General features: G+C 41.9%; 1 protein-coding gene across 2 annotated transcripts in view; it reads right to left on the bottom strand.

Moving 5' to 3' along the window:
* Nucleotides 1-23,323, bottom strand: part of LOC138966415 (receptor-type tyrosine-protein phosphatase epsilon-like) — a 58,587-nt gene that overhangs the window by 22,965 nt on the left and 12,299 nt on the right. Inside the window, exons 4-19 of one of the 2 annotated variants that reach the window (XM_070338647.1) lie at nt 19,679-19,816; nt 18,545-18,679; nt 17,113-17,253; nt 16,520-16,657; nt 15,320-15,457; nt 14,316-14,418; nt 13,292-13,407; nt 12,632-12,807; nt 12,080-12,167; nt 11,590-11,666; nt 9,785-9,821; nt 8,866-8,963; nt 8,156-8,275; nt 7,051-7,199; nt 6,217-6,352; nt 5,655-5,801 (exon numbers count right to left, since the gene is read on the bottom strand). In XM_070338647.1, the coding sequence (XP_070194748.1) occupies nt 5,655-5,801; nt 6,217-6,352; nt 7,051-7,199; nt 8,156-8,275; nt 8,866-8,963; nt 9,785-9,821; nt 11,590-11,666; nt 12,080-12,167; nt 12,632-12,807; nt 13,292-13,407; nt 14,316-14,418; nt 15,320-15,457; nt 16,520-16,657; nt 17,113-17,253; nt 18,545-18,679; nt 19,679-19,816 (1,937 nt within the window). Of the gene's footprint in view, nt 1-5,654; nt 5,802-6,216; nt 6,353-7,050; nt 7,200-8,155; nt 8,276-8,865; nt 8,964-9,784; nt 9,822-11,589; nt 11,667-12,079; nt 12,168-12,631; nt 12,808-13,291; nt 13,411-14,315; nt 14,419-15,319; nt 15,458-16,519; nt 16,658-17,112; nt 17,254-18,544; nt 18,680-19,678; nt 19,817-23,323 lie in introns of both variants that reach the window. The other variant, XM_070338646.1, reaches the window with a different exon arrangement.

The following is a 23,323-nucleotide window of genomic DNA, read 5'->3' on the forward strand; positions in this document are numbered from 1 at the left end:
TGTGGTATTCCTAGCTCCTGCTAGGATCTCACTGTGTCTCTTTCCTCCAGCTCCTTTAGCTTTTGAGTCCAGGCATCTGAGAGTCTACATATGGATGGGATGGACACATTCACCCACTGTCAAAGGTATTGCCGCACTCATTATGCCTTTCGGGGGAGGAATACCTCTAGGTCTTATCTCTGTGGTCCAGGGATCTTAGAGCGCCAGTTGTAAGAGGCAAACGAAGCTTGTCCAATTCAAGGTTCGGTTGGAAGGGGTGGCTGAGCCTTCCCAAATCCAAGTGTGTCTGTGGCCGTACCCAATACCCCTAAAGGTAGAGGAAGCGGACGTATGGTTTACCCAGTCCAAGATGTCTGGCAGCACTAATCAATCCGCATGGGCTGAGAGGTCCTCCTTGATCTATGAAATCTGGCCCATGGATCTCATAGTGCGGATGGCTGGCCAGACCTCAGACTATCTCTCAGTGTCCTTCCTGGAAAGTCCATGGAAAAACGGGCGGAGTCACCTCGGGAGACATTCCCTCTTTAGTCAAGTCTGTCCGTCTCTGAAGCATGACGTAGGTTGAGTGCTGTCCCTGTTGAAGGGTTTTTCCTTGACTTGGTTTGTTTGTTTGCTTAACGCCCAGCCGACCACGAAGCGCCATATCAGGGCGGTTCTTGACTTGGTCCAAGGAAGATAACCATGAGGTTTTGTAGCCTAAGGACTGCCTGACCCTGGGGTAGGTTGTCTTCCAAAAGCTGCTGATCATCCCAGGGGCACCTGCCCAGTGATCTTAAACGGCCCATCCCTTCTCTAGGACGTCTACTGTCGTCTCTCCTGTTGATGCTTCTGCCAGAGTTGTTACCATTATCAGTCGAGATGTGACCTGTTACAGGTGTCGGACATCCTCTGTTGAGTGTCGACTGTACAATCTGACATTTCTATCATCATCCCCTGGCTGATGCGGGTGTCAGATGACATTCAGGAAGAAGGGGCAACTCTACAAGTTGTTACGCTGGGTCCGTCCACAGGTCATGAAAGCAATCTGTACTTGACGTTCTCAGAGCACTTCTTCCCCCGTCTCTGCGTTATCTCCAACAGCTCCCCGCCTTGTGATGTAGCCTGAACATGCTCACCCGTGTTGCCCGACGCTTGTATGGCAAGATTCTTGGGCCTGTTACCCTGTTGAACAAGCTCCACTCCAAGTGTGAGTGATCTTCAGAGTCGTTTCCTCAGGCAAATGTCTTGAGACACTTTGATTCCTCTTATCTTGGTACGCAGTGTCTGTCTTGTAGCTGTGTATCCGAAGGAGACATCTAGAGACCTCAAGAGCTTGCAGTATGCATGGAAACTGATGTGACTACTATACCCTGTTCAGTTGTCCACCGCTGTTTGACTGGTGATCTGTATGCAGATTGCAGGTGCCATCTTGTTACTGGTAGGGCGGCTCCCCGGTGTGAAGGTTGTAGCCTCTAACCATTAGCTCTCCATTCCATGTGATGAAGATAACTAGGAGGCTCTAGGCATTCTCCTCACACTCCCAGACTTCTGTGTAGCCGGGCACTGCTGAATATGGTCAGGCGTGAAGTGTTGGTCTAGTTCCAAGAGCGTTAAACATTAGGTCTTCCTCAGTCCGTCAGGAGGTGGTAGACAGGCAATGGGGGGCGGGAGCTGTCCTTCCGGTGCTGAAGCATCGCTACAGGCAGTTTGCAGCACTGAATACTGGTAGTCAAAATGCATGAAGCCACCATCATGATGGGGAACCCTGGCAAAGATAGTGGTGGGAGGGGCCCAGTCCTGTCAACAGCCGTGTTTCGGGGTCACCTCAAGGGAGAGGTTGCAGACGAGGCTGTAGCTACCTCAGGGAGATTCTACTCATGTTACGCCCAGTGGACGTCTTGCCTGACAGCTGGAGGGTCTGTCATAAGCTGTCGCAACGATCCTGGGAGTTATCAGGGCGAAAAGGAAGCCTGTCTCTTCCTGTGCTTACTGGAGGTATTCCCCCAGAGCGCCCGACATTGTCTGTTTGGTAATGTCTACGTATATATAAATACATGTCAATATGACTTAATTCCCCCTCGTACTGATAACGGCATGGTTGTGCCAAGAGTTTATCCAGTACCTTTCTCATGAGAGTAGCCGCTCTGTCTAGGAGGCATAGTTAATTGTGTGTTGTAACAACATCCGTTTAGCAAATATGTTATATTTTCCATAATATGAAATGATAAACATTGTATCCCTTGTATGAACCTGACTAGAGCCAGTGTTATTTAAGGGCGGCCTCTTATTGTTAGGTCCTGTTGTCTACTTCTGAGAACCTAGTCGTAGGATTAGGTGACAACAGTAGAGATGTGGCCTTGTTAAAGGTCAGAGGCTTAGGTTTTGCCTACGAACCAGGAATAAGTAGAGGCATGACAACATTATAGGAAGCTCACCTGTGAGTATTATTCAGAGCCTTGCTCGATCTTGCATGTTGTGAAAACTCAGCTGAGTGTAATACTCATGTGTTAACAACCAAGTTTATTCATGCCCCTAAGGCATGGTTTCAACTGTATATTATTCATAACATGTCATTCAAGTGTAATGTACATCAATTGTGCACTGGAACAGAACATAAGTATATATGTGTGCCTGTTCTAATTGAATTTGAAGAGCTGTCTCCTGGCACTGTGGTATCAACAGATTTTAGCTGAGTGTAAATCTCAAAGTGTAAACACTTGAGTTTAACCATAAGTTAAATCTTTTACCACTCAGATAGCTGATTTAAACACTCCATGAAAATGGAATTTGTAACATCAACTGACTTCTTTGATACCCTTTGCCAAGAAAAAAGGATTATATCCCAATAAAGATGTCCCATCTGTGTTTGCATACACTTTAATTCTTCCTTGTCAATTTAAAAAATTTTTTTTATTTTTTATTTTTTTTTAATATATATTTACTGTATATATATATAATGTGTATGTATGCACGCATACAAGTTTACAAGTTAATCAAGTTAAGTTGGCAAGGAAAGTATTCTTTATCCAATTTGAAGAAGTACCACCACGTGGTCTCTGTGAGTCCACCATGATCATCTGATAAAAATACCAAAACCATAATCTGCCAACCGCAGAAAACATCGTTTCCCAGAAACATAGGAGAGAGAATTACTTGCCTTTCTCTGAGAGTAAAGGAAGTTCCCTCCGTAATATTCCCGGAGGCGCATGTCTCAATCTCAGTGTTTGGTTTTCTTTCCAAGCGGGCGAGGTTTGTTGTTATTCTTCGATACAACCCGCTTTCAGTTCTATCAGCGTTCAAGCGTACTGCGGTCCGTATCTACGCTGCCCGCAAAAGTCATCGCAGTTTGTAATGACCGAAGTATTCATACGCCGTATGTAACATTCGCGGGCGCTCTGTGCCTTCAGTTCAATCAGCGTTCAAGCGTACTGCGTTCCGTATCTACGCTGCCCGCAAGAGTCATCGCAGTTTGTAATGACAGAAGTATTCATACGCCGTATGTAACCTTCGCGGGCGCTCGGTACTTTGTACGCCTAAAAATTCGGATCAGAAATGCGCTTCCGGTCGGGATAACGCACCTGGTAAACCTCGCTGTAGTCGATAAAAAGCTGTTAAAACGCAAAAAACTTCTGGGTAATTTCGAAGTTGAAGGTCTTGTTCGTATTCCTACATTGATGTGTAGGGTGACCTGCCGTTGCTTTCCATTGAAAGCGGCAAGGTAAGTTATCGTTCGCGGAGTTCTATTGCGCAAATGAAACCGGTCCAACCGCTGTAGTGTAAATATCTGTTCGACATTCGTAACGACTGAGTAAAGAATAGTTGTCGTTCAATTGCATGTTCCCTAGTTTTAAAAGACAAGTAACGGAGCCTGTTAGGCTCTGTGTGTCAACAAGGTATCATTGATGATTGAAGTACCTTCTACTTATGACCAAGTAACTTTGTTACATTTTTAAGCCGTTTCACTTTCATTTTCACGGTTCGTTACGTTGTTCAACGTGATGAATCATTGAATGTATACGGGCGTAGTAATCGCCCTTAAAAAGGAAAGCCCAAACCGTGATTGAAGGTGAAAGATGTAGTTCCTGTGAAGGAAGTCTTCTTAGACGGGAAAGGTCTAAATACACGTCTAGCTCCCCGTAGCAAGAAATTGAAACTGGGGATTATGGGCATTGGCACATGCGCAGAGAGGTACTACCGACAAAGGGAGACTACTCCCCTAAATGGTATACCGACGGAAATCTAGAGTTAGCAACCTTGTTTACAGTCTAGTACTGGTAACATAGGACGCTTCTCAGTCTAGCACTCGTAAGTAAGGTAACTCCTATTAGTTAAATTGAGGTGATGTATTCGAAAGAAATACGAAATCTCGCGCACGCGAGATCCTGATACATCCGGTGTTTCTCTGTACGCTATCTTGTTGACAAACGAAGATTCGCGAAAGAAAGAGAAAAGCGCCGAGTCTTGAGTAGAGAGCTAATAAAGTACCAGTAATCGCTAATCGAGCGAAATGAAAATCCGCGGCGACTTCCATTAGGTGAATGCTATTCAAGTTTAGGTAATGTTTTAGCCGCATCTTTTTATAAGCCGCAATGCGATTTAAAAAAAAAACAAGAAGGGCAAAGCCCATACGACTCACATGCTTGACCTTGACATGGTCAAATAACTAAACCTAGCAATGACATCATACACTAAGAACTGCTTTACACATTTTTCCTACTAAAATACATGTGACCTTGACCCAAGGTCAAGGTCATGCAACACAAAGCTGTTAATTCAAGACATAGGAAGTACAATGGTGCTTATTGGCTCTTTCTACCATGAGATATGGTCACTTTTAGTGGTTCACTACCTTATTTTGGTCACATTTCATAAGGGTCAAAGTGACCTTGACCTTGATCATATGTGACCAAATGTGTCTCATGATGAAAGCATAACATGTGCCCCACATAATTTTTAAGTTTGAAACAGTTATCTTCCATAGTTCAGGGTCAAGGTCACTTCAAAATATATATACAATCCAACTTTGAAGAGCTCCTGTGACCTTGACCTTGAAGCAAGGTAAACCAAACTGGTATCAAAAGATGGGGCTTACTTTGCCCTATATATCATATATAGGTGAGGTATTGAATCTCAAAAACTTCAGAGAAAATGGGAAAAATGTAAAAAATAGCTGTTTTTTAGGCAACATTTATGGCCCCTGCGACCTTGACCTTGAAGCAAGGTCAAGATGCTATGTATGTTTTTTGGGGCCTTGTCATCATACACCATCTTGCCAAATTTGGTACTGATAGACTGAATAGTGTCCAAGAAATATCCAACGTTAAAGTTTTCCGGACGGACGGACGACTCGGGTGAGTACATAGACTCACTTTTGCTTCGCATGTGAGTCAAAAAGTCGCGGCTTGTAGTCCGTCAAATACGGTACCAACACGTAAAAGAGAAGAAAACAAATCTCATTTTCTTCTGCCTTGCAGAATCTTGACATTGCTAATATGACTCATTATCATAATTTTGTTTTTAAACCTGACAAAACCAAAAAATAAAGTTTTTGACTGAGAAATATTCAGCATAAAAAGACAAAGCTCTTGACAATAATCGTGTGAAAAGTAATTTCAACTGCATTTTATATCAAACAATTTTTTCACAAGACCACTTGCCCAAATAAAGAAACTTACATCATACTGTTTCTCCAATGGAGTTTCAACACCATTCTCGTTCTGACTCATTTCTTCAAATGTCGCCCTGAACGATGATTTGGCGATGGTCGTATCCTTGGCAACAATAGCTTCGAGCAATGCATCATAGACAAAGATGTACTGTTCCTGTAGACAGGAAAAATTAGGTCAAGTTCAGGAAACAAAGCACACAACAAAGAAAAAAAAACCAGACAAAATATCAGTGCTTACATTAAGCACCATCATCTTTCTGGACACTTACCACTTAACATGTACCCCTTGTGCACCCCCCCCCCCCCACCAAACACCATTTTAGCCCAACCCTAACCCCTCCCCACCTCCTGTCTGCAATCTCAAAATGAATGCCAGGTAATAAATTGAGCTCTAATACTTTTCTGAAAGGTCTGCAGGCATATAAAAAGCACTCAGACTATGCACATGATTGATACACAAACTATCAGTTCACATTTCAAAGCAAAGGTTCCTCTGCACATCAAAATGGGTCCACCAGTACACTAAAACTGCTATCACATATATAATCAGAGGCCAAAAGCCACCTTACACATGTCTGAATCATGTTGACGCGGTTGCTGCGCATGACGTGGGCAGCCTGCAGCACGTCCACCTGACCCTCCGCGTTAGCCTGGTCCAGCAGGTAGTGCAGGCCGATGTACGTCCCCGTCCTGCCAATGCCAGCACTGCAGAATAAACAGAGTGTCAGCCAAGTCGATGAAACATCTTTTTTCCACATTTATATGTACTGAGCAAACGACTATGTACATCCCTGTTCTGGCACTGGCAACATACACGCAATGATAAGAATGTTTAGCTACATTAACAAGGCACCATCTTTTTCCACTTTAATAATTAGTGGACAAACACATGCAGTCATGCAAACACGATGTCAACAATGTTAGCACATTAGACAGCAGTTCAGCAAGTCCAATCCTGTAAAATGACAGGTCTCACTCAGTTCTCACTCAATTGTAACACTTTTGGTGCATAGTCGATGAGCACTGTGTAGCACCAGTTACATACCTTCAGCACACTAACAGTCACACCAGGCACGAAAGGCAGATATAGCTCATATAGCATCACAGACAAACTCAATCTTTCAAATTCCTTTTTTGATAAAGGGGTGTAATGCTGCCACAGCTCAGGTTAAGCAAGAACGCTAACTATGACTATGCGTAGAATTAAAAATCAGAAACCAGAAGTGACATACTACAGGTGGTAGGCTGTCAGATTTAAAGCTCTGTGCTTTTCTCCATTACCACTCATAAATCCTACTGAACAGAACCCTCATCTGTAGCATAATCATAAGAGTCAGTGTATGTGGAACCAAAAGTCCTGCACTGTATCATGACTCACAACACAAACAATAAGAATAACTGACCTGCAGTGACAGAGTATAGGGGCGGTACTCTCAGGGCTGAAGCTCTGCACTTTGCGCCTGAAGGCCAGCAGTGTGGTGGGGTAGGTGGGGGCCCCGTGGTCAGACCACGTGCAGAAGTGGAACTGCTTCACAATGCGACTGTTGTCATCCTGCAAGGTAAAACGCAGACTCAAGTCTCACTTTGCTGCTCAATCACAACACCAGTCGGGCGGGGATGTAGCTCAGTCGGTAGCGCGCTGGATTTGTATCCAGTTGGCCGCTGTCAGCGTGAGTTCGTCACCACGTTCGGCGAGAGATTTATTTCTCAGAGTCAACTTTGTGTGCAGACTCTCCTCGGTGTCCGAACACCCCCCGTGTGTACACGCAAGCACAAGACCAAGTGCGCACGAAAAAGATCCTGTAATCCATGTCAGAGTTCGGTGGGTTATAGAAATACGAAAATACCCAGCATGCTTCCTCCGAAAACGGCGTATGGCTGCCTAAATGGCGGGGTAAAAAACGGTCATACACGTACAATTCCACTCGTACAACAAACACGAACGAAGAAGAAGAAGACAACACCAGTCTGTGGGTCTCAAACAGCTGTGTCAAATGACCCCCCAATTTAAGACTCCCTCCCTTTTAACATCTTGTTTTCTCAGACTTTTTGTTCATAACCTGTGTATATTTACCCCCATATTAAGACTCCCTTCTTTTCAAGAGCTGCTTTCCTCAGATTTGTGGAGGCCTTAAAAGGGGGGTTCCACTGTAATAACAAAGTTTATGACTGATCAATACCGTAAAATCACAGCTCAGATACTTTTCTTTCAAGTTACAGAAAAATGAAAGACTACTGTCAATGGATTGAATTACTAACATCAATGGAACGTATGTCTGGCCCTTGTCATGACCAGAGACAATGAATCAAGTTCCAGGACTCAAACCATACAGAGCAGACTTCAAAATGTAGAATGCATTACAAATTCGTGAAATAACATCACATTATTTCGCTAGCACCAGAATCTCCCCAAGTCACTAAGCACAGAAAGACAGCTAAAATCTCTCCAGTCAATTAGCAAAGGAAGACAGCTAAAATCCCAAGCCTTGAAAGTGAAAATGAGCATACCTTGGAGATTTCAAAGGTTCTGATGATGAAGTCAGTGTACTTGGCTGTGTCCACAATCCTCACCGTCACATCACCGTACTTCATGGTGGCCTCGTCGGGCCAGTACTGCTCGCACTTTTTCTGCAAACCAACATGCACACACGTTAAGAAATGACCCGCCCACAAACTTTAATAAAATGAGTGATTTGCCTGTATGCTTATTAGCAACTACAATTGACAAAATGTTACTAGATGGTTTAACTGCAATTAGAATTCTACAGGTTTTCAAAGCTTGCTTTAAAAACTGCCTGACTGAAGTTCATAATTCTAATTCGGAATGGAAGTTTTATTTTAATAATCAACCTCAATCTTAAAGGACCACTTTCACATTGCATCAGTCTGTTAAAACTCTCAAGACAAAGAAATACTTTCTTTATTCTCCACCCTATCCCCACCCCCAAACTGCTGGCTCCAGACCTTATCCTGCTGTGACGTGTTTACTCGTTATCTTTGATCACACATGAACAGGGATTTATCCGACTCACTATTGATTCAGGACATATTTGGCTTGACCAAGACATCACTTGCCCCCTCTCCCACCCCACCCCCACCAAATTTAATCGACTATTTGACCAGTTCAAAGCCAACATAGTTGGTCATTTCAAAATGTAATCCCTGGGTAACACATGAATGACCAGCATCGGTCGTGAAAAGGGGTAAACGGCACACACCTTGCAAGCTTCCACTAGATTAGTGAGCATGACTATCTTGCACACCCTCTGTTGCCACACCATGCGCCAAAAGTCACGGATCATCATCTTGTTTGGGCCTGTAGTGTCAAAATAAAGCGTCAGAAAAGGAAACAATCACACACTTCTATTTCTAAGCTTTACCCCTCAATTTGACCCATTCACAATTCTTCTTCTTCTACTTTTTCATTCATGGGCTGCAAACTCCCACGGTTTTTACGTGTACGACCCTTTATACCCCGCCATCACGCCGCTTTCGGGGGGTACATGCTTGGTATTTTTGTGTTTCTATAACTCATTAAACTCTGACAATTCACAATGATTCAAAAACTATTGAAAAAAATGCAAGGAAATCTAAAAAGCTAGATGTAAATAGTTCAGCAATTTTAGCAGCTATTTTTAAAGAATCTACAGAAGACTACTGAGGATATCAGTTCAAACACAGACATGAGTGCTCATCCATTTTTCAATCTCAAACCAACCCACATGCATCTTTCTAAAGGAAAGCAAATACAGCGCAACCTTCATACAAATGCTCACAACACAGTAACCAAAACCACACACACACACACACACACCAGTATTGGCGTTAACCAGTAACTACTGGTATTTTACCAGTATTTTACCGGTTGAAATTAGAAAATACCGGAAACAAATCAGCTGCCAGTATGACCTACCGGTTGATTTTTAGAACTACCGGTTTTTTTCGCTGGTAAAACAACAAAACCAGTACTCTGAGTTGGACTCTTACTGGTTCCAATGACCAGCCTACCATTTTTTTCTGGACAGTTTGCATCATTAAAGTTTGTGTACTGGTTTGAAAAAATACTAGCGCTATCACTGACACACACATGCACATGAACTCCATAAGTGAATGCTTCAAGCAAAAGATTTTTCTTACCTTGAGAAGCAATGAAAGCTTTTGGTTTGTTGTATCCCTGGAAAAGATTTCAAAATAACATTTACTGATGCATTTGTAAAGTCTCAACAACAAAAGTCCAAAAAAGAACTAAATAATGAAAGTTAGAATGAAAGAAGGAAAGAAAGAAAAGACCCCCCAAAAATGGAAAAACAACAAATATAAAGAAAAAATGAATGACTACCATTTGCTGTGTGCGTAAGAACTTTGCTTTGTTGTATGTTGTTTACCCGTATTTGACGGACTACAAGCCGCGATTTAAAAAAAAGAAAAATCTCATTGTGGCTTATAAAAAGATGAGGCTAAAACGTTACCTAAACTTGAATAGCATTCACCTAATGGAAGTCGCCGCGGATTTTCATTTCGCTTGATTAGCGATTACCGGTACTTTATTAGCTCTCTACTCAAGACTCGGCGCTTTTCTCTTTCTTTCGCGAATCTTCGTTTGTCAACAAGTCGTCGTGACAAGATAGCGTACAGAAAAACACCGGATGTATCAGGATCTCGCGCGCGCGAGATTTCGTTTTTTTGTGTCTCGCGATAGTTGGAGGAGCGAGAGCCGCCATGTTGTGTTTTCGTCAGCTCAAAATGTGCGCAAAAGTCCTAAATCATCCAAAACAAGAAGGGCAAAGCCCATACGACTCACATGCTTGACCTTGACCTATACATGACCTTGACCTTCAGAGTCAAGGTCAAATAACTAAACCTAGCAATGACATCATACACTAAGAACTGCTTTACACATTTTTCCTACCAAAATCCAAGGTCATGCAACACAAAGCTGTTAATTCAAGACATAGGAAGTACAATGGTGCTTATTGGCTCTTTCTACCATGGGATATGGTCACTTTAAGTGGTTCACTACCTTATTTTGGTCACATTTCATAAGGGCCAAAGTGACCTTGACCTTGATCATATGTGACCAAATGTGTCTCATGATGAAAGCATAACATGTGCCCCACATAATTTTTAAGTTTGAAACAGTTATCTTCCATAGTTCAGGGTCAAGGTCACTTCAAAATATGTATACAATCCAACTTTGAAGAGCTCCTGTGACCTTGACCTTGAAGCAAGGTAAACCAAACAGGTATCAAAAGATGGGGCTTACTTTGCCCTATATATCATATATAGGTGAGGTATTCAATCTCAAAAACTTCAGAGAAAATGGGAAAAATGTGAAAAATAGCTGTTTTTTAGACAACATTTATGGCCCCTGCGACCTTGACCTTGAAGCAAGGTCAAGATGCTATGTATGTTTTTTGGGGCCTTGTCATCATACACCATCTTGCCAAATTTGGTACTGATAGACTGAATAGTGTCCAAGAAATATCCAACGTTAAAGTTTTCCGGCCGGCCGGCCGGACGGACGGACAACTCGGGTGAGTACATAGACTCACTTTTGCTTCGCATGTGAGTCAAAAAGCTTATTCCGGGCGGGACTACATGTGTGTTTTGGTCACAAATTGTGTGTGTGATATTTTTCTTCAAACTTGTTCACTTTTCTTCTTTGTTTCACTTGTTTATTCTTGGAGCCGATTTCGCCAAATACCGTACTTACGTTTGCCTGGTTGTTTTGATTGATTGACACAATCTGATTATAATTTTTTTCGACGGCGGCTAATATAGTGACGCAGCCTATGCGTGGCTCGTCCCAATTTTTTTTTAAAAAGTCGGGGGTGCGGCTTATAAAACGGTGTGTCTTGTAATCCGTCAAATACGGTAGTTTATAGAATGAAGATTGGCTGTTCAAACCTTGACCGAAAAGATTGTAATCATAGAATACTCACATCCATGAAACTGGCATTGACGTAGTCAGAATGAGGTTCGTTGGTCAGTGGCTCAAGGACAACACGTGAATGGTCATCTGCCAAACAAAGCCACAGTAGAGTTGATCAAACAGCAATAATTTTTACTTTTGGACTAATGTCTTGTCCACACACACACAAACACACAAAACGACATTGACTCGGAACCAATAAAATCTATAGTTACTCAACATAACCATCAGAAAAGAAGAACACCAAGAATTAAAAAATAAAGCACAGAAGGAAGAAACGAGGGAAAAAAGAAAGGAAGGAAAGAAGGAAGAAAGGACCAACAAACTGCAAATGATCGAACCATTCTTTCTGTCTCCATGAACATCCACCCCACCCAACCTCCACACACACACACACACACACACTCACACACACACACACACACACACACACACACTCACACACACACACTCACACTCACACACACAATCAATAATGCCTGTCATCTCAAAATACTTACATGCGACAATGTTTCCGTATCTGTTCTTGGCTTTGTTCTCTGGCCTACGGGCGACTTCACACAGAGCCAGCAGTCCCATGGGCAGCTCCTGTTGACACAGTCATACATTATTACTTTTTCCCTTCACGTTTCTGACCTTTTAACACCGCTCAGTAATTGCTCTGAGCATTGTCATCTCTGTCGTGAGTGTGTTATGGCAATTTCTGATGAATGAGTTTTCATGGATTCATGTACTATTCTATCACAATGATGTAAAGAGCATAATTCTGCCATGGACAGTTGATTCAGGGTACCTAACAATTCCTCTTCAACCTGACAGTACATGTTCCTGATCAGGGGATAATTAACAGAAAAGCACACACACACACTCACTAGCGCACACACACACACATGAACACACACACACACACACATGCACATGCACACACACATGCACGTGCACACACTCACATGCAAGTGCACACACACATGCACATGTACACACACACACACCACACACACACACACACACACTGTGGGAGGTGCATTGCATATAACTTCACAGCCACTCACCTCAAATTCTTTACGGAATCCATCACAGTTGTTGTCCTTGTTTTTCAGGATGTAGGCGTGCAGGTCTTCCAGCTTGACCGGGGCCGTCTGCTTGCGGCTGTTCACGTTGACGTAGATTGGCTCCGTGATTTCCTCACTCTTACTGTTCTCCTCAGTCTCCTTCACCACCGTTTGCTCTGCCACAATATGCAACGCTGAACATTTGAGTTAGTACTTTATGTGTGGCTAGTTGTAGTTATATCATCTCTACTACCTTCTCTTTTGAGAAATATTGAACATTTCTGCTTGTTCTACATTCAGACAATGAAGTTGTATTGAATTGAATTAAGCATGTGTTCAGGAATTGTTTTTCTCTCGGATGAAAATCGTACCTATGTTTTAAATGTGGTGTTCTATTGATTTTAACTACATCCCTTTCCAAATCACAACAAGCTCTAGATGACACCTCAACCTCAACCATCATGGAAAAACCTGAACTGTTCAGCTGTCGACTCTCCTTGCAGTTTTCAAACAACAAACAGAAATCCTTTCATTCAATTGATGTTTGTAGCAAATTCAAAATCAAAGCAAATGGCATTGTTTTCATTTACAGAACTGTTTTCAATACTGGTCATGTGAATGGTTTGTTCAATTAGTACCAAAGTTGTTCAAAGTACTCACCAACACGTGAATCGCCTAACAGCATGCAGCGCTCGTTCTGCACATTGTTCCCACAATCCTCCTTGGCCGCCTCCTCCAGATAGTTCTTGCTGACGTTCATCTTCTTGTTACGCCTCCTCCTCAAACACAGAAGAAAAAATACTGGTTATAAACTATTGGTTTGTAACGGAGAGAGAGGGAGAAAGAGTAGGGGAGACAGAGAGAGAGGCAGACAGACAGAGGCGGTGTGTGTGTGCGTGTGTGAGAGAGAGAGAGAGAGAGAGAGAGAGAGAGAGAGAGAGAGAGAGACAGTGTGTGTGTGTGTGTGTGTGTGTGTGTGTGTGTGTGTGTGTGTGTGTGTGTGTGTGTGTGTGTGTGTGTGTGTGTGTGTGCGTGCGTGTGTGTATATATATGTGTGTGTGTGAGAGAGAGAACTCATGTTATGCATCTCCATACTTGAATGCGTGTGTTTATCCTTGAAGCAGCAAACTTCTTCTTCTTCTGCGTTCGTGGGCTGAAACTCCCACGTACACTCGTGTTTTGTGCACGAGTGGAATTTTACGTGTATGACAGTTTTTTACCCCGCCATTTAGGCAGCCATACGCCGTTTTCGGAGGAAGCATGCTGGGTATTTTCGTGTTTCTATAACCCACCGAACTCTGACATGGATTACAGGATCTTTTTCGTTGCGCACTTGGTCTTGTGCTTGCGTGTACACACGGGGGTGTTCGAACACCGAGGAGAGTCTGCACACAAAGTTGACTCTGAGAAATAAATCTCTCGCCGAACGTGGGGACGAACTCACGCTGACAGCGGCCAACTGGATACAAATCCAGCGCGCTACCGACTGAGCTACATCCCCGCCCCGAAGCAGCAAACAAAACCCATCAGCTTCAAGCCTCCACATTACAATAATGAATATTAATTTACACTGCAAATCAAAATTTTGAAAAGTTGGTCCGAATGCTCCAAAGAACCAAACATTTTAAACACTTTATGTGTTGATTCCCCTTTAGGTTTTTTGTCAAGTTAAAACTGTTCATACCTCCAGACGATGATGATAACGATGATGATGAGGACAATGATGAAAGCGCCCACTCCTGCACCGATGCCCCATCCCACTGATGCTGGCTGGCTTCTGATCATGGCTGCAAATATCAACAATCAAATTAAAAGTGGGTGATGGGGTGCTGGTGAGCTAGAGGATAAGAGGATCAGGAGTTTAAATACAAAAACACCTCATACAAGAAACACTCAGTTTCATAAAGAAATAAACTAGTTTTGTGAAATGTTCACATAGCTGTACAAAAAAAAGCATTTACCACCAACTAAATACAAAACAGCAGTCACTATTGTAATGTCACGGGAAGAGGATAAATTAAGAAAATTACTTCTGTTCATCATACTTTTATCCTCCACCACATCGCTTAACCCACAATACAAGTACCCCATATTCACAGTGTTCACAAGAACTCCAATGATTCTTACATTCCTGCCTTTTCTTCAGTTTCCTATCATTACTTAAAACTTCCAATCAAGATCCTTGAATCCCTCTCTGATAAAACCTTGCCTTCACAGACTCTTCTTCATAGAGGCTTTGAATTAACCTCTTCAGTGGAACAGAAAATCGAAAAATTCAAGGATTTTATGGAAAGCTCCCATAACAAATACATATTAGCTAAGAGTATAAACTTAAGCATGGATCTATTTTTCGCATTTGTCACGATATTGAAATTGAATGAAAAGTTTTCCTTAACACGTTCTACCCCAGCTATGTTGACCAAGTTTGTTTTAGCCGAGACCAGCTGTAACTCAGAATTGTAGTAACTGTGTAGTAACTGTGTATCAACACACTGGAATGCAGGCGTTCCATGGACGTTACAGGAAGCGACTGAAGCTAACAGTCTGAGCGGATACATCCGTACCTGCTCAGATAGAGCCATATGAGTGGGTACTGATATATCCGTACCTGGGAGACAATGAGTTAAACCAAACCTGCACTATCACTTCTCAGCTAAAGCAGAGAAAATATGTGAATCACAGACTCACCAGTGCGACAACCAGCCCCACTGTAACCATCCACGCAGCCGTACAGACAGTATCCCGAGGCTTTGTCACAGGTGCTGTTGTCCTTGCAGTTGCCACAGGCGCTTGTGCACCCCTCTCCGTAGAAATAGTCGTCACATCCTGAAAAGGCAGAGCAAAAGGAAAGGTCAAGGTAACATTTTTTTCTTTTGGAATTCACATAACTTGCCGATGAATGCAGAAAGACATACCTTGAAAAAGACAAAACCCAAAATATGATTACAAACATGTTCCTCTCCTACATGTCATTTTAAAGAACAAGAATGCCGAGGCGTGATTAACCATTTTGAGAAAAGCTTTTCACAGACAGACACACACACACACACAGGGAGACAAACCTCGCTCCCCTCTCTTGTTAAAACATTCAGTCACTACTTGACTAAATGTAAAAAAGCTGCCATTAGCAGACCTGGGAACCCCTGTTTTGCACTTGAGTATTTTCAGAAAAAAATTAGCGTACTCCACACATCATTTGAACATCTATGATTCGAACATGCTTCAAATGCGTCCGTCGCACCGTTAATCAAGTTTACCAATACATTTATAACAAATGCTTCTTTCAATGTTTACTGACAAAAACTGTAATCATGTGTCAAAATGCTGGATCAGCTTCGGGATGCGCTTGTGAAGACAAGTAGCCCAGGAATTGTTCCTCGTATTTTATTTCACTGACCGTACTGATCGTATTCTAGACAATCATGCGTCAGGCATGGGAATTCCAAAATAGAAAAAACTCTGAAAATAGGCCGAGGTCCAGGGGCCGCCTAGGCCCTGGCAGGGTACAGGGGCAGAGTACAGAGGGACGAAGCCCCCCCGGAAGGAAAACGAATGTTAGCATTTTAGACCAATATTTTGATAGTTCTCGTGTAAGCAAATAATGGATAGAGAGACAATAGTATATATATCATTTATTTTACCTTTTTTTTTTGCGGACAATTTTTTATTTGAGCTGAAACGTAATTTCCTTTTCGCGAAAATCCGCGATTTCACGGATAATTCCCATGCCTGATGCGTACAAAATACGGCGAAATCGTATGGGTTCCCAGGTCTGCATTAGTATGCTACAACTCTGAAATGAATTGTCTCTCTTGAGGCTCCGCTTGTCTCAACATTTATGCTCAACATCAAGAACTGTAGAATCAATGCTTTTCCTGTTGAACTCACCTTGCGAGCAGCCATCACCATGGTAGCCGACTTTGCAGCCGTTCTCACAGGTGCCCTTTGCGTGATGACAGCTCTCACCATCCTTGCAATTCCCACAGCGCTTCGAACAGTGAGCTCCAAACTTGCCGTCCCTGCATTCTGCAAACAATCACAAATTACAGATGTGAACTTGAATGGAGAGTTATCATAATATGGGCATTGTTGCTGACTTGACACCAGCTGTATAATCTCCGAGTTCTTATTTCAGAACCAACGTTAGCACCCTTTAAAGATGCACACAAGTATACAATATCAGCTATTCATGGTAAATGCATATTTGGAAAGGATTTGACTGTTGGAGTTGAAAATCACCATATAGCTCAAAAATACTTGATCATTCACTGAAATGCATTGGCTTCAGTCCTAGTAGTAAATGAGAATAAAAAGCCTCATCTGTAGCTATGTTTTATTATCTTACTGAAAATCTTGAATATGTATTCAGGGTTAAAGGAGACCAATTCACAACTGAATCTTTACTCTTTCTCCTACAACACCACCACCACCACCCCCCCCCCCACACACACACACACAGAATCGTCGACAGAAAGACTCACTTGTCTGACACATTATGTCACTGGTATCGTAGCCATCAGCACAACCCATGCACACGCCAGTCAAAATATCACATTGTTTGCCATCTTTGCAGTTACCACATAAAAAGGCACAGTCTTTGCCAAATCTCCCAACCTCGCAACCTGAAATTGCAACAAACAGCAATCAGTAACTGCACATATGAATAGCTCTTGCTCACAGTTTTGATGTGTATAATCCAATCAGTAATGTTTACTCATACACTGATATCTTTCATTCATAAGCCCACCCTGCTCAGCCTAAAAAGCAAAAACACAAACCAAAAATACACAATTACATCATGTAAGAGTATTTTATTTATTTATATAGGAGATTTGACGTTCTCTAAGCGCTTTACATATTAATTTCTGCCGTGTGAGATGGAATTTTTTACACAATATATCACGCATTCACATCGGCCAGTAAATCTGAAGCCATTACGGCGAATATTTACTTTTCACGGCTTATTATTCCAAGTCACACGGGTATTTGGTCGACATTTTTTATCTATGCCTATACAATTTTGCCAGGAAAGACCCTTTTGTCAATCGTGGGATTTTTAACGTGCACACCCCAATGTAGTGTATGCTTAAACATATTTCTTGCATATTTGGGTCACTGTTGACATCACAAGCAGTTTTTTAATACAGGGGAACCCACTTCTAAGACCTCCACAAATCTGAGAAAATCAGGTCTTAAAAAGGAGGTCATCTTAAAATAGGGGTAAAATGACAGAGGTAATGAACAGAAAATGTGAAAAAACAAGGTCTGAAAAGGGGGGAAGTTTGATGAGTACGACTGTGTGGGAATTTCCTTCGGCAAATTGTCTGAAGTTGCATATCACACTATCAATCAGTGAATAATTATGCCCTATTTTGAATCAAATGAAAGTCACATCAACTGACAGATAAAATCTACCTTACATCATCAAACTGCCTAAGGACAAAGGAAATGGGAACATTCCCCACAAGAGGACACTGTATGATTTGACAACAGCGATCAATACATAGAAAATATGCACCATTTTGCCTACAGAAAAAAATAGGCAACTAAACAGTCAACTTTCAACCAATGAATAAATGTTGATGCACTGCACATTGGATTTCCCATCTTTGAGCCATGTGAAATCCGGGTCTGACTAAAAGTAAAACTATTATTTTGACTCGTAAAAAATATAAAGATTTCTGACTAAATTGGATTGATTTGAAACTGATCTCAACAGTCATTTTTCAATATGACCACTAGCCCTGTCTCGTAGAACAATGGCTGGTGAGAGTCAAATGTCATATTTTGGTAAAAAAAATACAAATAACGTATACTATCAAAATGATTGATTTTTAACTGTAGCTAGCAAGAATCTAACAACATCTGTAGGAGTGGGGAAAAAAGAAAACAAAAAATTTCAGATTAACTCACTCTTATTGCAGTAAATTCCTGAGAAACCTTCGACACAACCACTGCGACACACCCCTGTCTCTGGGTCGCAGTCGTCACGGTCACATTTTTCACAAGTCTGGGAACAACCGCTGCCATACTTGCCCAAGTCACATTCTGCACAGAATATTATAAACTCTCAATCTCAAATCATCGTAGAACAGTTTTCAACAACAAAAGTGTGCAGATCTCCACAAATTATCACAGAAGCCACGCACAGCTTGTGTGCAAGCTGAAGATTAAAATAAGCAAGCAATGCACACCAGTTCGTTTTGCATTCTCTGAGCTACTAATTCATACTGGAGAAAACAGATCTAGTAAGACCAACACAGTCATTTGTGTACCCTTCCCCCACCCCCTACCGGCCCTGAGAAGGCTATGCTAATATACTGATAGTGATAGTTGCTCCCTCACAAAACATAAAGAGCGAAAGAAACTATCACACACACACATTAGACTAGGGTCACCCCAACTAGGTTCATGCTTGGAAGCCTTCAAAGTCTAAAAGTGTGTGAAGTTTCAAAGTTCTAGCTCTAACAGTGTCTGAGAAAATCTCAAAATAAAGCAAATAAATAATGGCGACTGCACGTGAGAGCGAACAACAAAAAGACCAAAAAGCACTGTACTCACGTTACAATGACAAACAGGGCACAAATAACGGCGACGTTTCGACCTATGGGTCTTTTTCAGGCACGAAAAGACAAGTACACACACAAAAAAAGAAGAAAGACGATAGAACAGAAAGAAAGTGATTTTCCTTTCTTTCTGTTCTATCGTCTTTCTTCATTTTTGTGTGTACTTGTCTTTTCGTGCCTGAAGAGGACCCATAGGTAGAAACGTCGATGTTATTTGTTTCCGGTTCGTCATTTTAACGTGAGTACAGTGTTTTTTGGTCTCAAAGTAAAGGTTTTTGCCCGCAGGAGACTGCTGAAAACTAAGATTCGCTGATTGCTCAGGCGAGCCAAAAATACCTGGAACCTGTACAGAATTGTACACACTTTAAGCAAAAAACGAACTTACACTTAACACATGAATAGACAACCACACAATGATACATGTCGTCCCTTCCACCAAAAAAATAAAACAAGGACAAAAGAGACAAGCAAATCGACTGACTTTTCTGGCAGCCGCTGCCAACCCATCCTGGTGCACAGCCAGAGCGACACAGTCCATTCGTGGCGCCACACACTTCATCTGTCATGTTACAGTGACACTGCTTGGTGCACCCAATGCCAAACAAGTACTTCGGGCAGGCTGCAAAAAACAACATACAAAAATTGTAAATAAATAGTTTATAAACAAGATTCAATGAAAGTTTATGTTGAAGTTAGATTATGTTGGCCCCATAGTTCATAAACAAGATTCAATGAAAGTTTTATGTTGAAGTTAGATTATGTTGGCCCCATACCACACTCTTTTTTGCAATCAGACCATAACCTACTCAACTTGCTACAGTAACCCTCCTTAAGTTAAGTAATTCATGTGTGTTAGATGTATACAGCTTTCCCCTCTAAGTCTCTTTACCACTTACCACTTATTTACGCATTTCTCTATTAAGTTTGTGTCTTTCCTGTTTTGTTTTCATGAAAAGTTACCATACACACACACCACACACACAGCTCTCTTTGCCTTTTGCAATACAAGAATACTAAAAAAAACATGTGTGCACTGTTTATAATGTACAACACATAAACTGTATCCTACAGACTTGCTGTACCTGGTGGGATAGGGTTAGGAATGGTTTTTGGCCCCTCAACCTCCCGACCATTAGCTCTTATTCTTTATCTTATCTGCCTTGACTTTTGACACTAACACTTTGGTAGGGCAAGCATCATCTTGCCATTACAGAGAGAGACTCTGTGTGTTTGTAAAAGAGAGACAGAAAGAGGAAAAGAACTCTGCGCATTTTAGAGTTCGACATTTAGACATGCCCTATGAATGAGTGTCTAGCTAAGTTTTGACTTCCATTGTTCCAACAAAAACACGCACAGCCTTTAATCATTTTCAGGAATGAAATAAGACACATGTAAGTCATGGCCATGTATTTAATGCCATGGGTGGGAGCCCAAAATGTTGCCAGGACTGAACATTTTGTAAGGCCCGGGTCCAGGTGCCGCTAAGGCCCGGTGGGGTGCAGTGCCCCCCAGACAAAAACGAATGTTAGCATTTTAGGGAGGGTTTAGGTGGCCTCTCCTGACTCTAAATCTAAGAACAAACAAGCTTTTTGGTGATGCATAATATGAACAATCTTGTAAACTTGAAGGGATTTGTAACCACCCAGCCGAAAATGAATTTTAGCCTTTCAGGCTTCTCCTGACTCTAAATCTAAGAACAAACAAGCTTTTTGGAGATGCCAGGACTGAACATTTTGTAAGGCCCGGGTCCAGCTAAGGCCCGGTGGGGTGCAGTGCCCCCCAGACAAAAACGAATTTTAGCATTTTAGGGAGGTCTAAACAACGAAGTGACTGTGGTAAGATGAACAAATTTTAGGGAGGGTTTAGGTGGCCTCTCCTGACTCTAAATCCAAGAACAAACAAGCTTTTTGGAGATGCATAATATAAAAAAATCTTGTAAACTTGAAGGTATTTGTAACCACCCAGCTGAAAATGAATTTTAGCATTTCAAGAGAGGCTATTTGAGCCTCTCCTGGCTTTAATTTTAAAATTGAAAACAGCCTGGGGGGGCGCACAAAACAGGGGGAGGGGCGCACAAAATCAAAAACCTCTATTCTTGAAGGTGTTTGGTTGCATCAGTCTTGCTAGGGGTCAACAAAAACAAGAGGTAAACACATTTCCAGGAGGGTTTTAGAAGCCTCTCATAACTTAAACAAAAACTTAAAATTGAAGATGCACAAAATTAAAAATCTTGTAAACTTGAAGGTATTTGATTTCATCCTAGTTCTGTCTTTGATTAAAAAAAAAGTTGACCTAATTAAAGGAAAATCGCCATGCTAACAAAAAGTTTAGACAAACACAGGAAATAACAGTCACTTCCCTTCTATCACATCTTATTTACTTGTAGCTTATGAATTTATCATTGCAGGAGGTAAATTCTCAAATTGTTGAACCATAGTTTGAACCAAATGAGAAACAAGTTTCAAGTCAGTTTGTTTCAATTCAACACCTTCAAAAGGGCGGTACCCAGTGTTGTTGCCAGCCTAAGAAGACAATAGGTCACTTGGACCTCCCTAAAAAACAAACAATAGGTCCAAATTTCCTGGCTTTAAAAAAACAATAGGTCCAAATTGTACCGCCATACCTTTGATACATGCAATGCAAAATAACTTACAGTCCGGAGTTAAATCTATCTTTTTACGCAAAAATGACAATAAAGCCTATTTACCGAAAACAACGAAAATAGCGAAACAATTATTAGATTATATGTGTTTGCAATTTTTTGCAAGTTTGTTTGCACCTTTCTTGCAATTGTTTTTTTATAACTTTGTTGCAACTTTTAGCAACTTTTTGTTTTGCAAAATGTTCAGGCTATTCCCGTTTTTCTCTATCCTTCTTATTCTGAACCTGTTTCAAGTCCTTTGGCATTGCTTTGATGTCGCTTCCTAGTTTTAATTGTTCATAAACTTTGCGCTTCCTAGTTTTAATTGTTCATAAACTTTGCAAGGAGAAAGAGCCTGACATTCCTGGCCTACCCTTTCCAATACAGTGCCCGGTGTGCGAATGTAGGGATGCTGCCTGATCTTCGCATTACCATGCCTTAGTACTATATTGATGAACTTTCCGCTGTTTGCGCCGTTTTCGGCTGGATCGAGTATTTCCGTAAACGCAGCCTCGAGTGTCAATGACGACAAACACAGACTCAGCACCGAGTGCATTTTCACTCGTAGCGAACATGAGCATTTCGATCGGGGTTTGTTTTCCGACTTTGCAACTCCCATTCCATTCATTGCAGACCTTGTCCGCCTTGTACGAATATGTATCGGTCAGTTAACCACCAAAACGTAAAAACTATCGGTCCATCGACCGGACAAGGCTAGGTCCAATGCGCCGGAGACCGAAGACCGAGGCCTGGCAACAACACTGGGCGGTACCTGCTCAGGTTGAAAGGAAGATGGTTTAGACAAAAACAGAAACCTCCAGATTTATATCCCTTGCCATGCACAATCGCCTGATGCTGCTTTTCAATTCATCATTTTAGAAGTTAAATTTGCAAATAACTGTTGAATCATAGCTTGAATTAAAAGAGAAATATGTTTCAAACAAGTTTGTTTGACTTGCTAACTTTCTAAAGGACTCAATGTATCTGAAGCAAATTACCACTGGTTCATAGATCAGGAATGCAAATTTTCTCTACCACTGAAGGTCTCTGAATCCCTGTAAGTAGGGTATATAAAGAAGTAGATGACCTGAATTTTTACCCATGTCATGTCATAGGTCGTGTTCTGTCACGTGCATGTCATGTCACACTCAGCACGAGTAATTCACTGCAGTTGCTGGCCCGTAGAGTGCGTTCTTTCACAAGCAAACATGCTGATTACATAGCGACTGCTTTAACGCACCTCGAGTTACATAGCCAAGTCAGTGCTCAAATAGCGATTTTCTCCCGAATTCCTGAGGGTAAAGGGGGACAATCACATTTTCGTTGTGTCTTAAACACACGACACAGCTCCCTCTGCTCTTGGCGTGGGTCCAGAAAGGGGGCTAGCTGCCCTTGGTGGCGTTCCCACTCGCCCTGCAGGAGTCCTCGTGTTTCTCGGGAGAGAAGTGAAAGTCGCTAGAGGGGTGAGCTTCAGCTCACTCTTTG

This window comes from Littorina saxatilis, linkage group LG5 (genome assembly GCF_037325665.1).
Source record: "Littorina saxatilis isolate snail1 linkage group LG5, US_GU_Lsax_2.0, whole genome shotgun sequence".
Lineage (NCBI taxonomy): Eukaryota > Metazoa > Mollusca > Gastropoda > Littorinimorpha > Littorinidae > Littorina > Littorina saxatilis.